Source organism: Trachypithecus francoisi, unplaced genomic scaffold (genome assembly GCF_009764315.1).
Source record: "Trachypithecus francoisi isolate TF-2019V2 unplaced genomic scaffold, Tfra_2.0 Lachesis_group10, whole genome shotgun sequence".
Lineage (NCBI taxonomy): Eukaryota > Metazoa > Chordata > Mammalia > Primates > Cercopithecidae > Trachypithecus > Trachypithecus francoisi.
In genome coordinates, this window is record NW_022681455.1 from 98,256,573 (window position 1) to 98,276,673 (window position 20,101).

General features: G+C 49.2%; 2 protein-coding genes across 10 annotated transcripts in view; one reads left to right on the top strand and one right to left on the bottom strand.

Moving 5' to 3' along the window:
* KIFC3 (kinesin family member C3) overlaps positions 1-20,101 on the bottom strand; it is a 105,236-nt gene that overhangs the window by 46,494 nt on the left and 38,641 nt on the right. The window lies entirely within an intron of this gene.
* Positions 5,664-11,549, top strand: LOC117088284. Its single transcript, XM_033219471.1, is given in 5 exon segments — positions 5,664-6,737; positions 9,578-9,797; positions 11,323-11,368; positions 11,371-11,470; positions 11,473-11,549. Coding segments are annotated over 5 exon segments (516 nt in total). The 5' UTR covers positions 5,664-6,664.

Sequence of the window (20,101 nt, forward strand, 5' to 3'; positions counted from 1 at the left end):
AAAGCCAGATTTTTAAATTAATAATAACATTTATTGTTCTTTTGCTTTGATTACAAAAGTAATAGATGTTCATTGTAACCATATCCCACCCACTGGAGATAAATGCTGCCAACACTTAGAAATCTTTTTTTTTCTGTGTACATAATAGATGCCATTATTGAAGCTAACACTGTGTCAGGCACGGCACTAAGCTCTTTATAAACAAAATCCCATTTAACCCGGAACACCCTATGAACACCAGTACCCTCATATTTCCATGTTCAGGAAAGGAAAGTGAGCCTCAGAAAGTCTGTTCACAAATGCAGTGTGTGATAGAGCTGTGAGTACAGTAGGTACTCACACAGTACTATCAGATGCATATGGGTATAACAACTTACTAAGATCAAAGCACCAGCGAAAGAAAAAGAAAATTGAAGTATAAGGAGGTTGTATTTTTGGAATTCTAGCAAAACTCTGATTTGAAATGTAAAAACTACTTGTTTCATCGTTGTTGCATTTTTGAGACAAGATCTTGATCTGTTGCCCAGGCTGGAGTGCAGTAATGCAATCATAGCTCACTATAGCCTCAAACTCCCAGGATCAAGTGATCCTCCCACCTTAGCCTCCTGAGTAGCTGGGACTACAGGCATACACCACTGTGCCTAGCTAAATTTTTTTTTTTTTTTTTTTAGTAGAGACGGGGGTGTCTCACTACGTTGCCCAGGCTGGTCTCGAACTCCTGGGCTCAAGGGATCCTTCTACCTCGGCTTTCCAAAGTCCTGGGATTACAGATGTGAAGATGTGAATCACAGTGCCTGACTCAATTTTTTTTTTTTTTTTTTTTTTTGAGACGGAGTCTCACTCTGTCATCCAAGCTAGAGTACAGTGGGATTACAGGCACAGACCACCACACCCAGCTAATATTTTATATTTTTGGTAGAGACAGAGTTTCACCATGTTGGCCAGGCTGGTCTCAAACTGCTGACCTCAAGTGATCCACCCACCTTGGCCTCCCAAAGTGTTGGGATTGAAGGCGTAAGCCACCGTACCCGGCATGACTCAATTTTTTTAAAAAAACATATTGTGTGGAGTCGGGGTCTAGCTCTGTCGCCCTGGCTGGTCTCAGAATCTTAGCCTCAAGCGATCATCCTGCTTCAGCCTCCCAACGTGCTGGGATTATTTGCATGAGCCACCATACTATGCCCATCCCAGTTGTTGGAATTTAAGAATGTACAATGTCACCAGGAACTACATACCGACTCCAAGGTCATTTCTAACCCAGAAACTTCGCTGATGATTTACATAGGAGGCTGCCAACTTTCCTGGCCGCAGGGAAGGTGGAAATTTTGCTGAAACCTGGCCATCCCAACACTGAAGTCCTAAACCCTTGAGGGGGGACTCTTAGCCTCCTGCCTCAGCCTTAACCCTTCCTGCCTACCTCTGGCAGAGGCATAGCTGTCTCAGGGAAGGCCAGACAAAACACAGTGTCCAGAACACTGTAATTCCACGCCCACATCCACCCCATCCCCAGGCAGGGGCTAGCAGCGCCATCTTTGTGTTCAGACAAGATCAGGTGCGTTCACGGTGGTATGCCCATAGACTTTATTGTTGTTGTTGTTGTTTGAAACAGAGTCTCTACTCTGTCGCCCAGGCTGGAGTGCAGTGGCGCAATCTCAGCTCACTGAAATCTCTGCCTCCTGGGTTCAAGCGATTCTCCTGCCTCAGCCTCCTGAGTGGCTGAGATTACAGGCATGCGCCACCACACTCGGCTAATTTTTGTATTTTTAGTAGAGACAGGGTTTTGCCATGTTGGCCAGGCTGATCTTGAACTCCTGACCTCAGGTGATCTGCCTGCCTCAGCCTCCCAAAGTGCTTGGATTACAAGCGTGAGCCACCACACCTGGCCCATCCTTGTGTTCAAAGGGCCCGAAACCCCTTACTGCTCAGGTATTCGTCAGAGAAGTGGCCAAGAGCCTGAGAGTTCTGCTCCCCAAAAGAAAGGAAAGAAGGGGAGTGAAAAGCCAGATTGTGTTTAATCTGATTCTCATAGCAACCCAGAGTAAAGCACAGATAAGATTTACATGATTTTCCCATTTTAAATGATTTAACCTGAGATCAATGATTTAGCCCCTGCCTGGGGATGGGGTGGATGTGGGCGTGGAATTACAGTGTTCTGGACACTGTGTTTTGTCTGGCCTTCTCTGAGCCTTTGCAAATGTCCTCGCTGCCTGGAAAGCCCCTCTCCTTCACCCCATTCTCATCTGCCTCCACTAACCCTTCCCTGGTCAATTCCATACCTGCTTGTCCCTCCTTCAAGCTTAGAGGTCACCTTCCTTGACCCTCCCAGGCACCAGCAGGTGGGCTCAACCCACCCCCTGCAGCATCCCTGACCCTGGATCATGATGGCATTCCTGTCTATACCATCTGCTCCTTCAGGACAGGATTCTTTCCTGACTTGATCACAGGGAAAGCCTCAGCTGACCCCAGCTCAGGGCCTGGTATCACAGACACGCTCATTGAATAAAATCCATAGATCCTGTAGAGTGCAGAAGGGAAGAACAGGTGCATGAAATGTACCCAAACAGACTTTCTTCCCATGTAAAGTAATGATAATTTCTACCAAAAGGAAGTAAGAGAAAGCTCCTTAGCAATTATTTCCATGTGGTCAGGAAGGAGTGCGCTGCAGCTGTGAAGTGTGTCCTCTCATGCTTCTGGGTAACAGAACATTTATTGAAGTTGGAGAAACTCATTCTGGAGTGAGCCGCATATTAAGTAATCCTGACCCAATTAGCTGCTTTTATGAATCCACATCTTCCAATCTTCCAATACCTCTGAAATCATTCATCATGAGCATCTCAGAAAGAACTGCGGAGGAGGCTGGATGCGGTGGCTCATGCCTGTAATCCCAGCACTTTGGGAGGCTGAGGCGGGCGATCACCTGAGGTCAGGAGTTCTAGACCAGCCTGGCCAACATGGCAAAAACCCATCTCTATTAAAAATACAAAAATTACCCGGACGTGCTGGCGGGTGCCTGTAATCCCAGCTACTCAGGAGGCTGAGGCAGGAGAATTGCTTGAACCCAGGAGGTAGAGGTTTCAGTGAGCAAAGATCATGCCACTACACCCAGCCTGGGCAACAGAGCAAGACTCTGTCAAACACACACACACACACATACACACACACACACACACACACACACAAAACCCTGTGGAGGAGCTCTTGGAGGCGAAGAGCATGGCCCTGCACCCAGCCCCACAAGCATGAATTTGGTTTCCAGCTTTGCATGTCACCAACTGCAGGTCTTGGGCACGTGACTCAATCTGAGCACCTCAGGGGGTCTGGCACAAGGCTCACAGCTGCAAGCTCTCAGGAAGCCACGCTCCTCAGTGGGCATGGAGAGGTGGTGGTCTTGGATGACCCTTGGCTGGACTGTAAATTCCTCTCATCCTTGTCTGCTCTAGACCCAGCTCAGCAGGCAGTAGGTGTTCAAGTGATATTTAAACAAATGGTACTTTTCTCACTCTTTTCTCTCCCTCTCGCCTTCCTGCTCCCTGTGTCCCTTCCTTTCTAGAAACTGTATTAACAGGGGAAAACAGTTCTCCCATTTTCAGAGAACCAAGGCAATCTTTCCCCCAAGAAAATTACCTTGCAGGCCAGGCACAATGGCTCATGAGACAGGAGGATTGCTTGAGGCCAGGAGTTCTAGACCAGCCTGAACAATATATTGAGACCCTGTCTCTACAAAACAACTAGCCAGGCATGGTGGCACCGGCCTGTGGTCCCAGCGACTCAGGAGGCTGAGGTGGGAGGATGGCTTGGGCCCAGGAGTTTGAGGCTGCAGTGAGCTATGATCATGTCACTGTACTCCAGCCTGGGCAACAGAGCAAGATCCTGTCTCAAAAAAAGAAAGAAAGAAAGAGAGAAAGAGGGAGGGAGGGAGGGAAAAAAAAAACCTTCTAAGGGGACTAGAAAATAAAAAGAAAACCACCTTGCTTTAAAATATCCAAATGGTGGCTGCCTTTCTGCATTGGCCAAAATGACTGAACTCGACAGTACTCCCCTAACTCTCAGTTTAGGGGAATCTAAAACCTCTTTATGACTCAAGGAAGAATTTGGCAGAGATTCCCTCCCTCTTAGCACTCCAAGGCTAAAAGCAAACCGAGGCTTTGTGGGTTTTTTTCCCCTTTATCATTTCCTGTAGTCTAAAAAAAATGAGAGGAATGCAAACATTGAGGAGATAATGGACGTAAGCACCAGGTAATAAAAAGATTTAGCAATAACCGCCCTGAGAGTAGCACGGGCCAAATAAGCCCCGCCCCAGGCCCGCCTCCCAGCCCGAGGATCCTGTCACCATCCTCCAGAAGCCTCCGGGCTCCTCCTCACTAAGTGGTCTGCTGCTTTCCTCCTTGCTCCTAAATTGTTCTAGCTCCGGATTTTAAGCCAGCACATGCGTTATTAACATCATTCCCATTTTTCCCCACTTCCTCATTCACTTCTCCCCACCTGCTACAAATTCTAGGTGGCAGTTTTTGGTTTTGAACTTAAATTTTTTTTCTGGACAAATCTAATAGAAATCAAAAGAGAGAGGGAAAACACAAAAACCACCCTTCACTTATGGTCATTGGTCCAGATTTTTCCTTCCAGTATCTGACAATGAGCTGATGTCATTTCTGTGTTAAGGAGATGACAGTATAGAGGAGTGGCTAAAGGTGGCTCTGGGGCCAGGTAGACCTGGGTTTGAGCTCAGTCACTGGCTCAGTCACTTCCTCTGTGCCTCAGTTTCCTCCTGTGAAAATGAGAGTAGGGCTAGTGTCTAACCCATTGAGTTATGGTGAGATGTAAATTAGAGCAAGCACATAGCACCCTCAGCCCAGCATCTGGCACACAATTGGCGTTTCTGCAAACACAAGCTGCAGTTATAGTGGGAGGCAAAGACTGGATAGAATTTTTTACTCTGCCTTTTCTTACTTTGAATCATGTAAGTGCTGGGCATGGTAGCTCACGCCTGTGGCCCAGCTTCTTGGAAGGCAGAGGTGGGAGGATCACTTAAGCCCAGGAGTTTGAGGTCAGCCTGGGCAACATAGCAAGACCCCCATCTCTAAAGTTTTTAAAAATTATTATAATAAGCATTTTCCATGTCACTTTTTCCTCCTAAGGCCTGCATTTTTCTGAAGTACAGACGTCATAGGATAAGGCCAAGGTCACATTCAGAATGGAGGTTCCAGTGTCTGGGGCACACCTAGCACTCAATAAAAATGGCTGAGAAGTATTTTTATTTATTCACTTATTTAGATTTGGGGTCTTGCTCTCTCACCCAGGCTGGAGTGAGGTGGCATAATCAGAGCTCACTGCAGCCTTAAACTCCTGAGCTGAAGCGATCCTCCCACCTCAGCCTCCCGTGTACTGGAACTACAGCTGTGAGCCACTGCACTCAGCAAAAAACTGTTTTAAATGGCTACATAATATTCCACTGAAAGCCTGTGCCCTGACTGAGCTGGCCATTCCATAGGGTCTGATATTTGAGTAGCTCCCATTTTTGTCCCTTTTATAAACAGCATTGCTGTCACCATTGCCACCCACATAGCCCGTTCATTCCCTGGTGTGGGGAGGGAAGGGAGAAGAGAGGTTGTCAATTTCATAAAAAATCTTTCTGAATAAAGAGTCTGAGCATTTTTTTTTTGCTTTCTAAACATGTTGCCAGATTGCCCCTCAGAAGGCCTGTACCAAATTTACACTGTTGGCAGCATTTTTTGACGAGAACTACTCTTCACGCTAATTTACAGTTTTTCTCTTGGATCTGGAATTCTCACCCTGGCTGGTTCTCCTGGGAGGCATGAGGCATATATGAAGATATCTGAGCGATGGCTGTCACCAGAGGGGCGTATCTGGTTCTTCTGCCAGGTGCTCAGGCTGGGAGTGTTTCTGTCTGCTGGGCCAGGACAGGTGGGTCTGAGAGCACTGTCTCAGTGCTCCCAATCCCTGCCTGCTCTTAAGCTCCCAGAGATCTTCCAAGGTTGGTCCTGGAACGCCTCGGTAGCCCGCGGTTCAACACTCTGGCCCATCCTAGACAGATGAGTCTCATCAGGTGTCACCACCATGATTCCTGCTCTCACACCCTGGCACTTCATTGGGGCTCCTCTGCAATAAGTCAATCAGCTACTGCTGGGGAAAAAAATTTTTTTCTCCTGGGTAGGGAGATGGGGACAGGGGCCATAAGGGAAGCCACATGCTCCTGGAAAGCCATAGCCACAGCCCCTGACCACGTGCTGAACTCTTAGCACCACTGCTGCTGCTGCCTTTAAACTGTAGCATTGCTTTGCTGAGGTTCTGTGACACGCAGCCTCTCCCCTAGCTCTGGTCCTCCTCCTCCGGGGGTGGCCCTTGTTTGCAAACAGCAACAGGAAGTTTTGACGCTGCTGATTAACCAGACTCTCACAGCTCTCGGTGCTTAGTCATCGCCACTAGTGTCAACCTCCCGTCTGCCCTGCCGACACCACCAGCTTCCAGGTGACCGAGAGGAAGCAGCAAGCATCCTGTGGTTCCAGTGGCTTCCATCTGCCACCTTCTAGGGGAGGGGAGGGACAAACTTCCATCCACCCCAGACAACCAGAATGTACAGGGCCCTGAATGCCAGGATGGGAATTTAATCTAATTAAACTTCAGCAATGGGCTGAGGGACAGCTTCATGCCAGGCACAGGGAAAAACTCTTTACACACAGGATTGCCTTTGCTTTCGTTCAATCCCTGCAACATGTGTGGTAGGTGTTATTATTCCCATTGTACAGATGGAGAGACTGAGGCCAGTGGGAGGCCCATGGATGTATAGGGGCTGCTACGGGAAGGCAGCTTGGAGTGCCGGAGATGGTGGGTACTGCCAGCAGGAGCTGCGTCCTCTACGCACGATGTGACCTTGGTCAGATTTCCTCCCTGTTCTGGGTCTCATGCCCCTCCCTGGGTAAATGAGGACTGGTGACCTTCTCAGGGCTACAGCCACGAGGAAATTAGTGGGCCAGCTGGATGGCCCACTCTGGGATTCTGCTTGCTGAAAACCTGATCCAAGGGCAGGACCATCCCACCTCAGCCACCTGGGGCTGGCTTCACTGTTCACAGTTGCGTCACCAAAGAACTCCACGGAAAGAAAATAATTGAGTGGTTGCCAGGACCTGGGAGGTGGGAGGGAGAATGAGGAGTGACTATGAATGGGGCTTCTTTGGGGCGTGATAAAATGTCCTAAAGTTAGATTATGGTGACAGTTATACAACTCTGTGAATATACTAAAAACAATTGGATTGTACACTTTAAACAGGTGAATGTTATGGTATGATAATTATATCTCAATAAAGCCGTTTAAGAGAAAAAGGAGGAAGGAGGGAAGGAAGACAGGACAGAGAGAGACCTACTCAGAGGTCAGGTCAAGCACGATGGCTCACGCCTGTAATCCCAGCAGTTTGGGAGGCAGAGCAGGGAGGATCACTTGAGGTCAGGAGTTTGAGACCAGCCTGGGCAACATGGCAAGACCCCATTTCCACAAAAACATTTAAAAATTAGCTGGGCATGGTGGTGCATACCTATGGTCCCAGCTACTTAGAAGACTGAGGTGTGGGGCCAAGCGGAGTGACTCACGCCTGTAATCCCACCACTCTGGGGGGCTGAGGCAGATGGATCATTTAAGGTCAGGAGTTTGAGACCAGCCTGGACAACATGGCGAAACCCTGTCTCTACTAAAAATACAAAAATTAGCCGGGCATGGTGGCACACGCTTGTAAACCCAGCTACTTAGGAGGCTGTGGAGAATCAGTTGAACCTGGGAGTTATAGGTTGCAGTGAGCCGAGATTGTGATTGTGCCACTGCGCTCTAGCCTGGGTGACAGTGAGACTCCGTCTCAAAAAAAAAAAAAAAAAAGATTGAGGCCAGAGAATCACTTGAGCCCAGGAGTTCAAGGCTGCAGTGAGCTATGATCACACCACTGCAGTGCAGCCTAGGTGACAGAGCGAGACCCCATCTCTTAAAAAAAAAAAAAAAAGGCCGGGCGCGGTGGCTCAAGCCTGTAATCCCAGCACTTTGGGAGGCCGAGACGGGCGGATCACGAGGTCAGGAGATCGAGACCATCCTGGCTAACACGGTGAAACCCCGTCTCTACTAAAAATACAAAAAAAAACTAGCCGGGCGAGGTGGCGGCGCCTGTAGTCCCAGCTACTCGGGAGGCTGAGGCAGGAGAATGGCGTAAACCCGGGAGGCGGAGCTTGCAGTGAGCTGAGATCCGGCCACTGCACTCCAGCCTGGGCCACCCACAGAGTGAGACTCCGTCTCAAAAAAAAAAAAAAAAAATCAGGCCAGAGCTGCCTTTGAGATTTGCCTTCTAGAATAGGGCCCTCAGCATCCAGCCCCTCTCCAATCATCCCCTTCTAAGCAGCCTCACTCCAGAGCCCAGGAAGGTGTGTGTGAAGACATCCAGTGGCAGGCGGTGGCCCCAGCTGCTGACCGAAGGTGATGGGGCCCTGGCCTCTGGTGCTTGCTCTCCTCAGAGAGGAAAGAACCATGAATCAAAGGGCAGGTGTGTGTGGACCTGGAGGAATGCGGGGAGGGTGGCAAGAAAACTGCTGGAGGCGGAGCGGGAGAGACCCTGTGAGTCAGGGTGAGGTGAGATGTTGCTCAGACAGGGAGGGCCTGGAAACAAAGCCTGGACTGGAAACACCGAAACACCGGGCTGGCCAGGGCGCTCTCAGTTGCCTAGAAACATCTTATCACTCCAGAAAGTGTAAGTAAAGAATACCTGCTGCTCGTGAGGGGCCCCCACCAACTGGTCCGGCCATGTCTGCTTGGCAATCGGGGGCACAGGCAGATGCCGCTGCCCAAGAGGTAACCCCAGCCTAGACCTAATGCTGAGCCAGGGGCACAGGTGCAAGGGATCCATCATGAGGGCTAAACTGGCCAATAAGAGGCTGGAGCTCATTCCACTTGTACTGTTTGGGCAACTTACTGTTGAAAAAGGAGAACCTGGCCGGGCACAGTGGCTCACACCTGTAATCCCAACATTTTGGGAGACTGAAACTAGTGGAGCACCTGAGGTCAGGAGTTTGAGACCAGCCTGCTCAACATGGTGCAATCCTATCTCTACTAAAAATACACAGATTAGTCAGGCGTAGTGGTGCACGCCTGTGATCCTAGCTACTCAGGAGGCTGAGGCAGGAGAATCGCTTGAACCCGGGAGGCGGAGGTTGCAGTGAGCCAAGGTTGCACCACTACACTCCAGCCTGGACAACAAAGCAAGGTTTTGTCTCAAAATAAATAAAAAAACAAAAATTAAAAAAAAAAGGAAAAGGAGAACTCAGAGGATCTTGGAGGCACAGTGTCCCTGTCTAAATCTCCAGATAACCCAGAAAGCACGCACTGCCCCCATGCCACTCCACCCCCTCCACGCCTCCCTGTCCTATGCTCTTCACGCCCACCTCCTGGGGCAAATGGCACCGGATGCCCCTGTCTTAAGTGAACAAATGGAGACTCTAACCACCTTCTGAGAATCCCAGCCCTGGGGTCAAACCTGCATGCCTGCTGAGTACCTGCATGACAATAATTAGGATTTCCTATGCTCTGAAGCAAACCTCCCACCTGGCATCCTGCATGAGTCCAGCAACTCCCTGCACCCGGGCACTAATCACGCAGGTGGGCTTGGCATCCTCACAGCCTCTGCAGCACATGCCTTCAGGGGGAAGAGACCCCGGGACTCAGCAGACTCAAGGCATCTCCAGAGTCACAGCCTGAAGACGGAACCCCATGCTCTCCTGGACATAAAAGCCACACAGTCCCTGGTAGACAGGTAGGCAGAGGTGAAGGGATTTACCCTGGCACTGGGTTGGAGCTGTGCAGTCACCCCTGCCTATTCTTCCTGTACATCCCGCTACTGTCCCCCTGCTATAGATTTGACTGGGGCAGGCTGGCTGCAGAGTCCAGGTCTTGAACCACTGTACCACACTGCCTCTCAAGGGCACAGTCAGTGGGGTCCTTGTCACTGTGGGCCATTCCTCAGCATGCATTCAGGGCTCTTCACCATCTGCCTGCAGCTGCTGTGCCTGGCCTTTTTTCCCACTGATCCCCCAAGGCACCCTCTTTCTGGTCCTTGAGTTTTCCATATGCTCCGCCCCCACCCCCACATCTCTACCTGCAGCTGTTTACCTGTGAGGCTCAATGAAAGGACCACCTCCTCCGTGGGGACTCCTGATACCTAGTCAGAAGTCCCCTAGGACCACCTCCCCTTCCCTTAGCTCACCTAGCACTGGATTCACAACTGTGAGGGACTGTCAGTCTCCTGCATTAGATTGGAGGTCCCTGATTCAGACTCCCATGCTGTGTGACTTAGGGTAAGGCCCTTAACCTCTCTGAGCCTCAGTTTCCTCATTAACAGGTAATATTTATTGAGCACGTACTATGTGCCAGGTACTATATGCTACTATCCCATTTAATCCTTACAGCACCTATGAGGCGGGTACTATAATTATCCCATGTTACAGATGAAGAAACTGTCACTGTCATTAGGACTACCACCATTGTTGTCATTCTTTTTTTTTTGGAGACAGATGCTCTGTCACTCAGGCTGGAGTGCAGTGGTGCGATCTCAGCTCACTGCAACCTCTGCCTCCCAGATTCAAGCAGTTCTTCTGCCTCAGTCTCCCAAGTAGCTGGGACTACAGGCATACACCAACACACCTAAGTGTTTGTATTTTAGTAGAGATGGGGTTTCACCATGTTGCCCAGGCTGGTCTTGAACTCCTGAGCTCAAGCAATCCACCCACCTTGGCCTCCCAAAATGCTGGGATTACAGGTGTGAGGCACTGTGCCTGGCCTATTATTGCCCTTCTTTTATCCACTACAAAACCTAGCACACAGCAGATACTCAAACTCAGCAAAATTCAAGTATGGCTAGAACTGGAACCAGCCTTGGATAGGAAGGAGTTTCAGAAACAAAGTTCTGCACATGCTCTAGAACCCGCAGGCCTGGCCCAGTCCTGGCTGGGGTGATACCATCTTTGGAGGCTGATGCTGGCTGTCTGTTGTGGCTGGGGACTTGGAGTGGCCTCCTTTCACTTCTCACAGCAGCCCTGCCTCTATCCACAGAAACAGACTCTGCCCAAACCAGTCCTGCAATGCACAGAGCCCGGTGGCAAACAAGCCACCTGGATAAATGGTGCCCAAGGCTGTGGGGGTCCTGGGAGGCTGACCGGAGGTAGAATTGTGCTCATTTGTAACCAGAGTAGCTCCGGGTTACTTCTGTTAGCTCAAGGTCACAGGTACATCTCTGTGCTTCAAGATCCACACCGCACCCCCCACTGCCACATGTTTTCTAGGATCCGCTCCAAGCATTTTCCAAAGCCCCAGGGGCTGCTTACAAGACTCTCTGCCCATCACCCCCAACCTGGCTGAGCTGGGACCACGTTGGCGCCTGGCCTGACTCTTCTACCAGGATGCCCTCCAATACCAACACTGATGCCTGAGTCCCCTCACCAGGGAGACCAGGGGTGCCCCTACGCGGCTGCTGCACCTGATGTTGGAAACGGAGGCTCCAAAAATGTAAGCGAAGTGGGTATTCCTGCTAAACACTCCACTCGGGGCCTGGGGGAAGGGGAGCAAATGTCTGTCTGCCCCCTGCCAACTCCACCCAGCCATGGCTTGTCCCATGGCCAAGTTGCCTGGGTCCGTGGGATCACCAAGTTCTTCTGAGTCACTACACATACCCCCAAACACCCCCAGACTCCTTTCCTGCCACTCCCCCACCTCAGGCACACATGCAGTGCTTGGCACCTGGGTTAAGTCTGTGCCCTGTGGCGAGTGCTGCCCGGAGACCCCGGGGTCCATTCGAGGATGAACTTGGCTGGGTCGTCCCTGCTACAAACAGGCTTTTACATTCTTGAACTTCACCTGGGGTGAGGGTTTTCAGAAGTCTTGTCCCTTTTTCTCCTGAGGCCTCCTTGGTCCTGATGTTAATGAGTGGCCATCCACGTACCCACAGGAAGGGATGTGGTCAAATCCTCTTACCAGCGGCTCTGAACCATTTGACCTGCTACCTGAGATGCTGGGGAGAGGAAAGCGGAGGGTGCTGTCACTTCTAAAAGTTCATCAAGTTCTCACAACATCTCCATTCACAGGTGAGAAAACCGAGGCCTGAAAAGTGTCAACCCAAAAGACGCTCCTTGCCCCAAGCCCAGAAGGCTGAGGAAGTAGGGAAGTGCGGTGGGATCTGTCTTCCCGTGTGTCTTCAGGATCCTGGGGCCTGCCCCTCCTGGCTTCCTCTTGAGGAAGGCCTCAGAAGACCCACCTTTGGTCGCAGGACAGAAGCTGGGCCGAGAGGCAAGGGTTTTGGCCTCCACAGGGGAAACTCTGGGCTCAGAGCTGCCGAAGTGACTCACGGGCCCTGCTGGGAAGCAGCTGACGTTCCTTGTCTGCGCCTTACAAAACCACAATGGGCTGCGAGTGACAGCCAGCTGCTCTGAGTGGCGGAGGAATGTTGTTGCCAGACAGGTTCCTGAGGCATCTGCTGAGCTGTGCTCCAGAAACCAGCCCTGGGCAGCTGCCACACCAAGCAGCCTCCACCCCTCCCCACAACCAGGACTCGTAGAAGGCACCCCCACCAACCTCAACAGAACCCTCCCGTCAGGGATCTGTGGAAGTCAGCCACGGCCACAAGGACAGCCACCCATTCCGGGCAGGAGCTCATGGGAAACCATGACCAGGGAACCCATCCCTCCCCACCCCCAGCAAGACTTGAGGCCAGGGAGGTTAGAGGGGTCTCCCTATGACCCAATCTGTGGCCGTCACAACCGACCTTGAACCATAATACTAAGAATGAGAACAATAATAATCACAGCTAACCCTTCACACTCACTACATGCCGGGCACCATGGCATGGAGTGCTTTTTCTGGATTATCACATGCATTCATTTCCTGGGGCTGCTGTAGCAAACTGCCACAAACTGCATGACTTAAACCAACAGAAACGTATTCTCTTGGCCAGGTGCGGTGGCTTACACCTGTAATCCCAGCACTTTGGGAGGCCGAGGCGGGCACATCACCTAAGGTCAGGAGTTTGAGAGCAGCCTGGCCAACATGGCGAAACCCTGTCTCAACTAAAAATGTAAAAATTAGCCGGGTGTGGGGGTAGGAGCCTGTAGTCCCAGCTACTCAGGAGGCTGAGGCAGGAGAATTGCTTGAACCTGGGAGGTAGAGGTTGCAATAAACTGAGATCGCACCACTGCACTCCAGCCTGGGTGACAGAGAGAGACTCTGTCTCAAAAAATAGAAAATAAAAATAAAAAAGAAGAAAGAAAAGTAAAAGAAAAAGGACTGTATCCTTTTACAGCTCTAGAGGCCAGAAATCCAAACTCAAGGTGTTAGCGGGGCCACACTCCTCCTGAAGGCCTGGGAGAGAATCCTTCTTTTCCTTTTCCAGCTTCTGCTGGAGGCGGGCGATCTTCAGTGCACCTCGGCTTATGGGCATGTCACAGCAATCTCTTTCCATCTGCACATGGTGTTTTCTCTATATATCTATGTCTCTGTGTCCAAATCTTCCTCTTCTTAGAAGTACACCAGTCATATTGGACTTAAGGCCTACGCTAATACAGTATGACCTCTGCATACCTCTGCAAAGGCCCTAGTTCCAAATAAGGTCATATTCCCAGGATTCCAGGTGGATATAAATTTTGGGGAACACTATTCAACTCAATATACCACATGTAATCTTCTTAATAAGACTGATATTGCTTTTATCTTCATCTTACAGATAAGAGGCTCAGAGAGGTTAAGCAACTTGCCAGAAATCACCCAGCCTCTGATTCTAGAACTCACACTACAACATCATCACCGTCTCCTCACAGAAGCTCAGCACTTCATCAGTTACAAAGCTTCTCCTGGCCATTGTCTCTTTCTTCTCTTTCTTTCTTTCTTTCTTTTTTCTTTTTTCTTTCTTTTCTCTCTTTTTCTTTCTTTTTCTCTTTCTTTCTTTCTTTCCTTCTGTCTTTCTTTTTCTTCCTTCCTTCCTTCCTTTCTTATTTGTCTGTTTGTTTTCTTTTTTATGTTTTGAGATGGAGTCTCACTCCTTTTGCCCAGGTTGGAGTGCAGTGGCGTGATCTCTGCTCACTGCACCCTGTACTTTTTGGTAGAGATTGAATTTCACCATGTTGGCCAGGCTGGTCTCGAACTCCTGACCCCAAGTGGTCTGCCTGCCTCAGCTTCCCAAAGTGCTGGAATTATAGACATGAGCCCCCATGCCTGGTCTATTGTTGCATTTTCTTCTTGCCAACACAATCTTGAGGGGCTTGGAAACAGTTGATAAGGAAACAGTGGGCTCCATTAATTAACGTGGCCATGGTCATACAGCTAATGAGAGGAAGGTCTTTTTGATTTTCTTTTGAGACAGGGTCTCGCTCTGTCACCCAGGCTGGAGTACAATGGCACAATCACAGCTCACTGCAGTGTTGACCTCCCAGGCTCAAGTGATCCTGCTACCTCAGCCTCTCCAATAGCTGGGATTACAGGCGTGTGCTACCAAGCCCAGCTAATTTACCTTTTTGTAGAGACTGGATCTCACTATGTTGCCCAGTCTGTTCTCAAACTCCTGGGCTCAAGGGATCCTCCTGCCTTGGCCTCCCAAAGTGCTGGGATTATAGCTTCTGCTGGAGGTGGACGATCTTCAGTGCACCACCAGCCTGGCTGAGTGGCAGGTCTTTTGACCCCAGATCCAGCATACTGCACTATGTAGGCTCCAAATGGAGACCTCGTGGGAACATTCCAAGGCTTTGTAAGCCCCTTGAGGCTATTTGCCCAGAGTGATCAATGCCATTGCTGTATTTACTGATAACACCCACTTCAGCTATACCTGCCAAGCTCATAAAACGTATTGTAAGCCTGCTGCTTAAATTTACCTCCTCAAATATCAGCTCCTCATCCCCTGTCTGTTCTCTGCCAGCAGCAAGGCCAGCTATTTGAGCAGTAACAATGTGGAGAAAATCCAAGAATCCAGGGGGCCCTCACAGCTCACAGCTGAGCCACGGAGTCTGGGGAGACAGTAGCAGGTGTGGCGGGGGCTGTTCCTCCAGTTGCTCCCAGCCAAGAAAGGGCGAGGTACAGGCACAGCCCCACTGTTAGCTCCCCCTCCAGACGTAGCTCCAGGACGGTCCAGCGTCTTCTCATTGAATGCTAACAAGGATCCCACAAAATCCGTAATATTGGCTGGGCATGGTGGCTCACACATGTAATCCCAGCACTTTGGGAGGCCAAGACAGGAGGATCACTTGAGCCTAGGAGTTCAAGACCAGCCTGGGCAGCACAGGGAGACCCTGTCTCTACAAAAAATTAAAATATTAGCCAGGCACAATAGCATGTGCCTGTAGTGCTAGCTACTTGGGAGGCTGAGGAGAGAAGATGGCTTGAGCCTAGGAGTGGGGCACATGACTTGGCGCAAGCAGGAGGGTTGGACTCCAAGATACCTCCTGTTTGGACACCAGCACACGGCAGTCAGAGAAGTCTTAACATATAAAGGAGAGATTGTCACCTTCGAACTTTATTTTATTTGTATTTATTTTTTATTTTTTTAAATTTATTTATTTATTTAATTATTTATTTATTTATTTATTTATTGAGATGGAGTCTCACTCTGTCATCCAGGCTGGAGTGCAATGGTGCGATCTCCGCTCACTGCAACCTCTGCCTCCCGGGTTTAAGCCATTCTCCTGCCTCAGCCTCCTGAGTAGCTGGGATTACAGGTTCCCGCCACCGTGCCTGGCAAATTTTTGTATTTTTTGTAGAGACGGGGTTTCACCATGTTTCACCTCAAGGTCAGGCTGGTCTTGAACTCCTGACCTCGTGATCTGCCTACCTCAGCCTCCCAAAGTGTTGGGATTACAGGTGTGAGCCACCGCACCCGGCCCTTTTATTTTTATTTTATTTATTTATTTATTTATTGAGATGGAGTTTCACTCTTGTTGCCCAGACTGAAGTGCAATGGCACAATCTCAGCTCACTCCAACCTCTGCCTCCTGGGTTCAAGCGATATTCCTGCCTCAGTCTCCTGAGTAGCTGGGATTATAGGTACCCAACACCACGCCCAGCTCATTTTTTGTATTTTTAGTAGAGATGGCGTTTGGTGTTTCACTATGTTGGTGAGGCTGGTCTCGAACTCCTGATCTGAGGTGATCCACCCACCTTGGCCTCCCAAAGTGCTCGGATTACAGGCATGAGCCACTATGCCTAGCCTTTTTTTTTTTTTTTTTTTTTTTTTGGAAACAGAGTCTCACTCTTGCCCAGGCTGGAGTGCAGTGGTGGGATCTCAGCTCACTGCAGTCTCTGCCTCTCAGGTTCAAGTGATTCTTGTGCCTCAGCCTAGCTGGAATCACAAGTGTGCACTATCATGCCCGGTTCATTTTTGTATTTTTAGTAGAGATGGGGTTTCATGATGTTGACCAGACTGGTCTTGAACCCCTGACTTCAAGTGATTTGCCTGCCAAAGTTCTGGGATTATAGGCATGAGCCATTGCACCTGGCTACCTTCTGACTTTAAAATGTGGCACTGGGCCTTTGCACTCACTGTTTCCTCTGCCTGGGGTGCCATTCCTTGAACTCCATGCAGCTCAGCTGTCCGCTTTTCAGAATGACTTTATTTTTTACTTTTTGAGAGACAAGATCTAACTTTGTCACCTAGGCTAGAGTGCAGTGCAGTGGTGTGATCATAGCTCACTGCAGCCTCGAATCCCTGGGCTCAAGCAATGCCCCACCTCAGCCTCCTGAGTAGCTGGGGCTGTAGGTGCATGCCATAACACTCAGCTAATTTTTTTATTCTTTGTAGAGATGGGGCCTTACTATATTTCCCAGGCTTGTCTTGAACTCCTGAACTCAAGTGATCCTCCCAGCTCAGCCTCCCAAGTGCTGGCATTACAGGTGTGAACTGCTGTGCCCAGCCCAGAGTGATCTTAGAGTTGATGGCTCCCAGTTATTCTCTACCTTAACCTCCTGGTTTATTTCCTTCGTTGCATTTAGCAAAACCTACAATTACCCTGTTTATTTATCATTTGCTTCTTAATTGTCTTTCTCTCATGAAGACAAGAGGTAAGGACTTTGTCTTGTTCCCTGCTGACTCCAGCACTTAGCACAATGCTTCCACGTAGGTCCTCAGTGGATATTTGTTGAATGAATAAATGAATGAATTCAATAGAGAATACAGGTAAGGTGCAGTGGCTCATGCCTATTATCCCAGCACTATGGGAGGCTGACGTGGGAGTATCACTTGAGCCCAGGAGTTTGAGACCAGCCTGGACAACATAGCAAGACTCTGCATCTACAAAAAAAATGTTTATTTAAAAAATTAGCCAGGTGTGGTAGCACACACCTATAGTCCCAGCTACTCAGGAGGCTGAGGCAGGAGGATCCCTTGAACCAGAAGTTCGAGGCTGCAGTGAGCGAAGATCACACCATTGCACTCCAGCCTGAGTGACACAGCAAGCCTCTGTATTAAAAAAAAAAAAAAAAAAAAGGAGGAGGACCACAGGGTCACAGATAAATAACCCAAAGACTGGGAAAAGACTGGGCTGGCCATTGGGTATGACAAGGAGAGTGGCCCGGGAGATTGAGGCCCAGGTAGAAGCTGGGGAAACATTGGGAGAGCGAAGACAGGTGGCTGGGCCTCAGGCCAAGAGGACTTCCTGGAGTAGAATGACCAGACCTTGTAAAGGGATGTTCTGTCTCTGGCTGTAGCTTTGTGCAGAGACAGGAAGCAAGAAGGGAAACCAGGTAAAACTCTCTGCTGCTTTAGCTGCAGTTACCACCACAGAGACCAGAATAGGGAAGAGTTTCTTAGTCCATCTTCTGCCCCAACCTGTAACAAGGACTTGAATTAGGAGGCAGTGATTTCAAGACTCAAAGGTGAACTTTCGTCCTACAATCCTCTGTGCCCATTTGCTGGCAATCTTTCCTAAGTGCTGAAGACTAATGCCCCCCCTCCCCACTGTTTCTTGTAGGCCTGGGGAAAGTATAAAGGTCAGCCTTCTTATCTCTACTGATACATGGTCGGGGAGGGGTGCTATTATAAGTAGGAGATAGCTGAGGACCATGACAACACTCTGCTGACCTCAGAATTCCAGAAGTTAAAAAAAAAAAATCTGTGTGGGCGTGGTGGCTCATGCCTGTAGTCCCAGCACTTTGGGAGGCTGAGGTGGCAGGATGGCTTGAACCCAGGAGTTCGAGGCTGCAGTGAGTCTTGTTCCCACCACTGCACTCCAGACTGCATGACAGAGTGAGACCCGTCTCTACCAAAAATAAAGATTAGCCTGGCATGGTGGTATATGCCTGTAGTCCCAGCTATTCCGGAGGCTGAGGTGAGAGGATCACTTAAGCCTGGGAGGTCAAGGCTACAGTGAGCTGTGGTGGAGCCACTGTACTCAGCCTGGGTGACAGAGTGAGACCCTGTCTCAAAAATAAAAACAAAAACAAAAAATACCAAAAAACTACAAGTAAAACAAGAAAATTCCCTAAGGCACAATGGCCATATCGTTAAGAAAATGGGCTCTGGAGTTAAGCTTGGAGCCACCTCTTGAGGCTGAGCACCCTCAGGCAAGCCTCTTAACCTCTCTGAGCCCGTTTCCTTCTGTGCAAAAGTAATCAAGTCACTTGTCCCTCAAAGCGTTGTTGAAGAGATGAATGAGATCATGTACAGGAAGATCCTGGAACACAGTAGGTGCTCAATACATAGGAGCACTTGTTAGGGGCCAGTTCTGTGCCAAGCCCTACCGGAGTGTCTTTCATTCTACAAACTAACTGGCCTGTCCTCTTTTAAAATGCCAATGTGGCTGGGCGCAGTGACTCACACCTGTGATCCTAACACTTTGGGAGGTTGAGGTGGGCGGATCACTTGAGGAGTTCAAGACCAGCCTGCCCAACATGGTGAAACCCGTCTCTACTAAAAATACAAAAAGTAGCCAGGTGTGGCGGCGGGCACCTGTAATCCCAGCTACTCAGGAGGCTGAGGCAGGAGAATGGCTTGAATCCAGGAGGTGAAGGTTGCTGTGAGCCGAGATCGCGCCATTGCACTCCAGCCTGGGCAACAGAGTGAGATTCCGTCTCAAAAAAATAAATAAAATGAAATAATAAAATAAATAAAATGCCAGTGTCATGAAATACAAAGAAAAACTCAGAGACTGTTCCAGATTGAAGGCAACACAGAGCTTGGATTTCCTTTTGCCATGGAAGACATTCTTGGAGCAATTGACAAAATCCCAATACAGCCTGTAGATTATTAGGTAGCAGTGTTGTTTCAATGTTAATTTCCTGATTGTGATCATTGTATATTGGTTATGTAAACCAAAAATTAAATTCTAAGGCCCCCCAACCATCTGAATAAACCCCTCCTCTTGGCCAAGGGCATTCCAGCGTTAACTTGAAAAACTAGTTCAGACTATGATGGAAGAGGGTTCGGACAAGCCTCATTATACTTTCCTCCCTTTTGGAATTCAGGAAAAGTCTACCGGCATTAACATCAATACAGAGCTTAAGTCTAATAAGAAGCATTTACAATCTATTCTTCATCTGCATGACAAAGTCAATGTCTCTACAACCCCTTATCATAACCCAGACATTTCTTCCTATTGATAATAACTCTTTCAACCAATTACCAAGCAGAAAATTTTTAAATCAGCCTAGGACCTGGAAGCCCCTGCTTTGAGTTGCACCACACTTCCAGGTGGAACCAACGTAAATTTTGTATGTATGGATTGATACATCATGTCTCCCTAAAATGTATGCAAGCAAGCTGTACCCTGACCACCTTGGGCACTTGTCCTCAGGACCTCCTGAGGGGGTGTCGCAGGCACGTCCCTAACCTTGGCAAAATAAACTTTCTAAATCGATTGAGACCTGTCTCAGATACTTTGGGTTCACAGTTGTAAAAGAGAATTTCTTGTTTTTAGGAAATATACAGCGAAGTATTCAAGGCTTAAGAGGCATTATGTATGTACTGAACTCTTAAACAATTTCAGAAACAGAGTCTCACTCTGTCGCCCAGGCTGAAGTGCAGTGGCGCGATCTCAGCTCACTGCAACCTCCGCCCCCCGGGTTCAAGTAATTCTCCTTCTTCAGCCTCCTGAG